The sequence below is a fragment of the Chaetodon auriga genome, chromosome 23 (assembly GCF_051107435.1).
Source record: "Chaetodon auriga isolate fChaAug3 chromosome 23, fChaAug3.hap1, whole genome shotgun sequence".
Classification (NCBI taxonomy): domain Eukaryota; kingdom Metazoa; phylum Chordata; class Actinopteri; order Chaetodontiformes; family Chaetodontidae; genus Chaetodon; species Chaetodon auriga.
Window position 1 is genome coordinate 4,670,297 of NC_135096.1, and position 8,358 is coordinate 4,678,654.

General features: G+C 42.7%; 1 protein-coding gene across 1 annotated transcript; it reads left to right on the forward strand.

The window, feature by feature from the left end:
- The first annotated feature begins 4,653 nt into the window (after positions 1-4,653).
- Positions 4,654-7,011, forward strand: LOC143316226 (uncharacterized). Its single transcript, XM_076724033.1, has 7 exons — positions 4,654-4,976; positions 5,124-5,303; positions 5,669-5,816; positions 6,050-6,207; positions 6,328-6,471; positions 6,581-6,795; positions 6,892-7,011. Exons 1-6 carry the CDS (start codon positions 4,837-4,839, stop codon positions 6,651-6,653), a joined length of 843 nt encoding a protein of 280 aa, XP_076580148.1. The 5' UTR covers positions 4,654-4,836; the 3' UTR covers positions 6,654-6,795; positions 6,892-7,011.
- The last annotated feature ends 1,347 nt before the right edge of the window (positions 7,012-8,358 follow it).

An 8,358-nucleotide genomic window follows, 5' to 3' on the forward strand; every position in this document is an offset into this window, starting at 1 on the left:
AACCCGGGAAAAACACAAGTACGGGGTGCAGAGATGCGCCTGTACAGCTCCTATCGCTTGTAAGAGGCGCGAAATGTAGCCTATTATACAACTTACAAATTCACCTGATGTGAATATCTTCACAGCTTCGCGTCGGACGGCGCAACTGTTATATTAGACCTAATCAGTGGAGGGAAGTGACATGATTGCTTAACGTTATGTTACGTGATACAAAGTATCGTTTCAGAGGGCAAGTGCACCTCTTACCGCTTGTGTGTGTCCAGAGGATGATGCCAAATTTTGTTTCAAAGACTCAAAGTCCACAGATAGTTTCCTAAATCATTTTTATTGCAAGAAATATTATCCACGATTCACTCTGATCATTAAATGTGGTTAAAGGAAACTATAAAATCACTCATGTTGTCTACTGTCTTGCCGTTGTGTTAAATAAACTGTGAAATAACGTATGTTCTGAGTTTCTGTTGCCACGGTTACCAACTAGCGTTTGAGCCAGCGCAATAATTTAGAACAATCAGGCTATTTGACCGGAACTTTTTTATAGTTGTCCTACAACTCTTTTTAACGGAGACCCTGCAGCCAATCACAATCGAGTATTCACCCAAAATAAGATATCAGTTGACATGCGAGCTTGTAACATTTGTAAGTGAAGAGTTTTAATAAGGCTAACTGTTAACTGAGCTCCTCATATCAACAGGTCGCCATTATTAAAAAAAAAAACAATCGGTGCGCAAAGCATCTTGGGATATGGGAGGCCGTGAAGGATAGTAGCGACGCATCCTCCAAATACAGGGAAAAGGAGGACGCATTTGTCGGCTGCATTTGGAGGATCCTTCGAATTTGGACGAATTGGGACAGCCTTCGCGCAGCGTTATGACGTAAGCGGCCTTCAAATCCATCCTCCGAAGGATGCAGCCCCTGAATTGGGACACAGCTAGAGTCAAACACTGTGCAGCATATGCTAACAGACAGTTTTGTCACATACCTCCACTGTTCCCTCTGGCCCACACACAGAATGTGTCTCAGAGTAACACTGCACAAAGCAGATTGCAATCTCTACACAGAAGATGTAGCATTAGCACATTCCACCTTTCTTATGGTGCTAGAAAGGTGCATCATGGGTAGAGTTGTATTACAATGTATCATGGCTATAGACTATGCATTAAAGTTGATAGCTCACAGATGACAGTCACTTCAACCCTCCTGCACATTCCACCTTTGTTATGGTGCCAGAGAGGTACAATGCATCATGGGAGTAGACTGGGCTAGGGCTGGGCTGGAGCTCTAAAAACACAAACACACTGTCCATCATATGCTAACAGACAGTTCTGTCACAGAACTCCATTATTCCCCCCATCCCACACACAAAGTGTCTCAGAATAACACAGCACTGTAATCCCAACAAAGAAGCAGAAGATGTGACATTAGCACATCTCACTTTTCTTATGGTGCCAGGAGAGTGCATCATGGTTAGAGCTGTACTGCACTGCATCTTAGTTGACAGTTCACAGTCTACCTTCAACCCTCCTGCACATTCCACCTTTGTTATGGTGCTGGAAAGACTGGGCTAGGGCTAGGCTAGTGATCTAGAGAGTCAAACACACTGTGCATCATATGCCAACAGACAGTTTTGTCACATAACTCCAATATCCCCCCTGTCCCACACAGAGAGTGTCTCAGAATTACACTGCACAAGCCAGGTTGTAATCAGACCAGATGTAATCTCAACACAGAGGCAGAAAATGTAGCATTAGCACGTTCCACCTTTCTTATGGTGCCAGAAAAGTGCAATGCATCATGGGTAGAGCTGTCAAATACACTCTGAATCATATGCAGAGTGTATTTGAGAGATAGTTGACAGTCACTGCAGTTACTGACTTCAACCCTCCTGCACATTCCACCTTAGGTGCTATGCAGAAAGGCCATGATGGTTTCATCAGGGAAGGATTGGCTGCTTAGGCCTCCTTTGATTGTAGGATGCTTGTTTGTTTGTGTATGTACCTCTGTGTGTGTATGTGAAGGAAAGACAAACATCTGGTAAGGTTGACAGTTTGCCTCAATCAGACAAATTATTATCTCTATTGGTTATATGTGTATGTACAGTCCAAGTGTGTTATGCATTATAGGTAAAGCATCAGATGCATAGTGTATTTGACAGATAGGTGAGTAACTCTATCCCTCCTGCACATTACACCTTTCTTATGGTGCCAGATAGGTGCAATGTATCATGGGAGTGGACTGGGCTCGGGCTCCAGTATGCACAGTCTATTTGACAGCTCTGACTGTCAAATAGATGGCTGGCTGGCTACTTAGCTGATATTTGACAGGCATAAAGGGGCAATGCATCATGGGTGTGGTCTTTGCACTAAAACATTTTGTGTTAAGACATGAAAAAGAAGCTAAAGAATACAAAGACAGAACAGCAGAAACCCTGACCCCGGTAGCATACCACCCATGTCCGCTACAGTTTCTCCTCCTGTCTAATGATTCTTCTCAGCAGTCTGGGCCCTTGAGATAACGACTGTGTCCGCTGTCTATGCATCTTTGTGGACATGGGAAAGAGGGAGGATGGGAGGTTTGGGTGTGAAAAATATCCGACTCAGATAGTCCCTGCAGTGGAGGAGGTCCTGTTTCCTCCTGAGGTGGTGTGCTCATGCACTGACAGCATCCTTCTCCTTCTTGTCACTGTCTTCATGCCAGGCTATGACTATCTTTGGGCACTTATGATCAGCCTCCTCTGAGTCTTTGCACTTCATTAGAAACATTAGGTCTACACATGAGTCAGTTGCTCCAATGATCTTCTCTGGCTGAAGTCCTCTCTCAAAGCCACGAGCAGCTAGAACGTCATCCTCCTTTTTCCTTTTTCCTTTTTCAAGATTCAAGATTGCTTTTATTGTGAAATCAATGAAATTTGCATTGCAACCCCCGTGTGAAAAAGAAAAGATAATAAAATAAGATAAAATAAAATAAGATGAACTCACATATAGATATAATAAAGATAAAGATAATTTTAAAATTTTTTGGGCGTGGGCGTTTGTGTGTGGGCGGACAGTCACTGCAGGGATTAAGTACCTTTCTTATGGTGCTAGACAGGTGCACTTTCCACAGAGCTATTGAAGACTGTGCTCTGGCTGGCAAATGGATGGCTATCTATTTGACAGCCACTAATGTACAATGCATCATAGGTAAAGTAACTGCAGGGATTAACTCTAAACCTCCTGCACATTGCATTTTTGTTATGGTGCCATGCAGAAAGGTGCAATGCTTCAAGCACGGAGTTTGGTTGAGCTGTGCATCATATGAGGAACAGAGAGCACAGGCTAATCTTGGAGGGATGCTTGTTGAACTCCTGTTTCTGGTCAGAAAACTGGATGTTTTTCATCTGCAGTGCTTTGGCTGTAATTCTCCTGCACATTGCACCTTGGTTATGGTGCCAGAAACGTGCAACGCATCATCGATGGGGATTGGGCTAGGTTGTGCATCATATGCACCTTTCTTATGGTGCCAGAAAGGTGCAATGCATCATGGGGAGAGCTAAGTGAAACACAAAGATTTGTTTAAGGTCAACAGCACCCTCGAGTAATAATGTAACAGACAGTCACTGCAGTGACTAACTCTACCCCTCCTGCACATTCCACCTTTCTGATGGTGCCAGAAAGGTGCAATGCTTCATGGGTGTTGCCTGTGCGTCACATGCACAGTTGTCAAATACCCTGTGCATCATATGCACTGTTAAGACCCTTTGTTGACCTGTGACCTGATGGATGAAAACATGTTCTCTTTTGTTGTTTTGTTGGACTTCTTCAAATAGTTGTCACAGATGAAGCCTGATGGCCAAATGATGTCATAGTACAGTACGCAGACCTGATGCATCCACAGTTTTTATATCATATCATCTTTTGATATTTGACAGTCACTTTCTGCCATGCAGAAAAGACACCAGAAAAGTGAAACAAATTAAGTGTGGAGCCTGGCTAGCCATGCAGGTGCCACGCAGGTGCAATGCATCATGGGTAGAGCTTATGTACAGTTAAGCTTGGTTTATGCTTCTGCGTCGCGGCGACGTCGTACCTACGGCGTACACCCTACGCCGTCACTGAGCATTCATAGTTCTGCATTGAGGGAACGCATTGCTCCGCAATTCACCGCCAAGCCGCTAGGGGGGTGTGGCTGTGTCTTTGTATGGTTTCGGGGGGCTCTTGCTGCCGCGAAGAGGAGTTGTAGAGGTGGTCGTACTTGCGTACCTCCTCGATAATTCTTTCTTCGGCTTGGTCCATTTCTTCTTGTAGCTCTCACCACAGAAACTTTGAAAATGGCGGTGTTGTTGTGCTGCGACCATAGGGCTGCGACTGAACCGAAAATTACGTTCTGAACGGACCAATCACAGTCCTCGACGTTCACGTCACTACGCGACGCGTAGTCAGGATTTTTGGAGGTGCACGTCAGGCTATGGCGTAGGGTCCGCGTAGGGGTCTGCGTCGACGGCGTAGGTACGGCGTCGACGCAACGCAGAAGATAAACCAGGCTTTACCTGTGTGTACCTTCTCCTGAGTCCATAGATAAAGTTACTAGTCACTCCAGTGACATTCTCCTGAGGATTTTTCTGCCAGTGACTTTGATGAGATTGACTGAGATTTTTGCTACAGCTTTACAGGCCGACGAAAGGAGAAGGATTATTTGCTGCTGGCTTTTCTTCTTTAACTTACATTTCTCCTGCCGCTGTTTGTTGGTTCTTTGTTTGTTGTTTCTTTCTTTCTTCTTTTTTCAGACTAAGAGAAACATGTCCAGTTGTGCTTGAAGACCAAGGACTTCCTGTCAGTGCATCTGTGCCGAGTCTGCATGAAAGACAGCACGCCAGAAGCCATTGGTGCAGCGGTGGAGAAGGCCGAGAAGGATGTCCATGATCTTCTGGTGTCGGGCAGGGTGTTCCCCTACGTGCTGCTTCGCCAAATTTTGGATGATGCTGATCCACTCAGCAGGTTTGTGGAAGAACTTTTCACTCTTTTTTTTTTTTTTTTCCAAACATCACTTCTTGTTTACTCTCTGAAATGTATGAAATTTTTAAATTGTATTGCATATAATTGTCTAAATTATGTTTTGTTTTTTTTTGTTTTTTTAATTCAAAGGCTGACTGAGGAGCTGCAGCGTCGTCACATGGTGGTGACCGGCATCCCTCCACCACTCCCCAATGCCAATGTTATAGCGAGACCATCAACCACACAGACAGCTGAGAGTGCGGCTCCTGAGACTGGCGAGAGTGAGCCGTCTGACAACACTTCTGTCAGCAGTGGCAAGTGCTTTCAATTGTGAGTATCAGCTTCAGCACGTCTCAGTTTGAGTAAATTATCTGTTAATCTCATGCAGGGCTCTCATGTTAACATGTTTAGGCATTTCCAGGAATGCGTTTAATTAATTGTAACTTGGAAATGACTTTATTTTCAAGAAACTGCAAACATTGACAACCTCACTCAGTCTGGGAATCATCAGCACCGGTGATGCACTTCTCAGCTTGAGTAAATAAGCTGTTAGTCTCAGGCAGGGCTCTCAGCCTTCTAGTCTTCAGTGTTTCAGGCTTGCAAGATCTGATTAACTGGAGTAATTCCCCATTTTAAAGCTTAGCTTTCCATCTTAGCACACAGTTTTATAACAAAACGCTTTTCCCACATTGCAGTGTCTCGACTGTGCAGTGGACGACCAAAAACAGGAAGCTCATGGCACAGAGGGGACTTTATCAGAGGCACTCTCTGGACTATCCCTTGCTGAAGGACTTTGGCCTGTACCTGGAGAGGGAGCTTTGCAATGAAAATTTTAAACAGGAGGTGAGTACTACCATAAAACATTCTGTATTCATCAAAAAAAAAAATATATTAAGTAAAAGAAGATGATTTTGCAAAATAGTCATGATTAGAAGACAATGTAACATGTTTTAGCATGTTTTTTAGCATTTTTTTTTTTTTTTGCTTTTGGAGTATTTATTGCATGTCTTTTACTTTAAATTTGTTGAATATGCTGGAATGAATAAAGTATCTATCTATCTATCTTCTCTCTTCAGGTTGAAAACGTTGCTAGGTACCTGTACTACTTCGACCCACAGCAGCCATCCCTGCAATTTGTCAGGAACAGGGAGAAGATCCGGCAGTACCTCTGTGAGCTCTCCAGGGCAAAACTCACAAAACAGACACAGATAAATTACCTGAAGAGCTTGAAAAGGTTGGTAGCATTTGTTGTGGGTTTTTTTTCTCCATATAATATCAACACTTGTGTAGACAATAAACATAATTGAGCTTAAATATGTGCAAATACTTAAAATACTTGCACGTCCTCTGACAGATTCTTGATGTACCACACTATCAACACCAACCTGAGGCGAGAGGATCAGACAGTCCATGGGGACTGCAAGGACTTTATTGATTACATTGGCTCACTGCAGAAGTCCTTCTCCAAGCAAGTGAGCAAAGAGATCACCCAAAAGAGGTAAGTTTAATTGTTTGCACGCAGCTAGCTGGATTACAGTTCACATAAGTGAGCAATGTGGCAAGTAATGTCATGATTTGTTAATACATTTTATCCTTTTTCCTCATAGACACGGCCGGTTGACTGAAAAAGAGCAGCTGACACCGCGTGACTGCTTGGCTGTGCTGAGGGGAAGGTTATAGGGAAGTTATAGTTATAGGGAAGGTCTTCGAGGACAAGGACGCGACCCTGGAGTTGACCGAGTGCAGCTTTGTGGTGTACTATCTCCAGGCAGTGGTGATTTTGAGACACCTCCAGCGCCCGGGCGTGGTGGAGCACATGACTGTGAGTATTATTGTGCCCTTTTTGTCTTGTCTTTTTTGTCTTGACATTTTTTGCCAGTACCCTTACTAATCGACATGATATCCTTGTTTTGTGCAGGTACAGGAGTGGGTTGTGAGAAAGAAAGACACACTGGGCAACGCAGTTATTGGAGTGAAGGAGCACAAGACTGCAGCACAGCAAGTGGCCATGTTTGCCCTGTCCCAGGAAGAGGAGTTTGTAAGTTCAAATTCAAAGTTCAAAGCACGTCCAGGAATGTGTTTAATCAATTGTAACTACATTAGAAATGACTTTTTTGCAAGTTATTACGCACCGTCACAATCTCACTTATCAGCAGCGGTGTGCACTTCTCAGATTGAGTAAATTATTTGTTAATCTCAGACAGGGCTCTCAGCTAATGCAAAATGGCCTTGATGTATATAAACACAGAATTACTGCAAGAGATAAAATAATTGTTTTGTGTTTGTTTAGAGCAGGGGTATTCAACTAAAATTCAAAGAGGTCCGGTTAGAGAAAATTTCCTAAAGCAAAGGTCCGGAACATCATAATGTCATAACATTATGATTTGTGTGATATATATACTGAAGTAGCCTAGTAGTTGTATCAACATCTGCATGTAATCAACATCTGATCAAATAAAGAAAGTACAATTCAAAAACATTTAGACAGTATTTATTGTCACTTAACATTAAACCAGGCAGATTTGAATTTAAAAATGAAATAGAGAAAATAAAACCCTAACCCTTTTTTGAAAAATTGTGCATTATAAAAGAAAGTGTTTAATTTTAGAAAAAGTAAAAGTGAAGCAACAGCTTGAATATTCCTTTTTTTTGTTAACTTTCACATCTTAACAGTCTCAACTAATTTGAAAATAACAGCTGAACAGTTATACAGTTTCTCTTTCTTTCCCTCTTTTCCCACTCTCCACACTTTTTGTTGTTCTTTCGCTCACTCGCCTCTCCGTCTTCTCGCCCTGTATCGCTTCTTTCTTTTTCTATCTTTCTAACTTTCTAATTTTCTATCGTCTCTCCGTTCGCTTCTCACTCCTCATCTGACTGCAGTCAGTCCTTTTGAGTTATGTCAAAATTACTCCCTCCATGTTTCTCTGTAACTCATACTAGACTTCACTGCTATCGCAGTTGACAAGTCCTTTAAGGGAAAGTTTTCAGCAACTCCATCCAGTTTCCACGAGGGCAATCTTCAATACGAGGTGTTGTGAATCATTGTGAGGAAACAAAATTGTAAATGATTCATTGTTTACACTAATCGTTTACAATTATTCAAAAAAAAAAGAAAATAGAAAACGTTTTGTACCATGGGCGGAGGAGGAGGTTGAAATTTTGTTTTTACCTTGAAATAGATTTTCAGGATTTACATTGAAGCAAAACCAAAAAAGGAGAATGGTGTGTGTGTGTGTGTGTGTGTGTGTGTTGTTCTTCTATGCTGGTGGGGACTTTGACCTAACTGTACACCTACCCATGGGGACTCATGTCACCGTGGGGACAAAAAATGAGGTCCCCACGGGCAGAACCCCCTCATTGGCTTTAAAAAAGTATTGAAACATGC

What these genes read in the sequence shown, in the direction of transcription:
- LOC143316226 (XM_076724033.1), top strand. Translation starts at nt 4,837, where the DNA reads ATGAAAGACAGCACGCCAGAAGCCATTGGTGCAGCGGTGGAGAAGGCC. An exon ending in TACCTGAAGAGCTTGAAAAG is followed by an intron (nt 6,208 to 6,327) that starts GTTGGTAGCATT and finishes GTCCTCTGACAG; the next exon opens with ATTCTTGATGTACCACACTA. An exon ending in AAAGAGATCACCCAAAAGAG is followed by an intron (nt 6,472 to 6,580) that starts GTAAGTTTAATT and finishes TTTTCCTCATAG; the next exon opens with ACACGGCCGGTTGACTGAAA.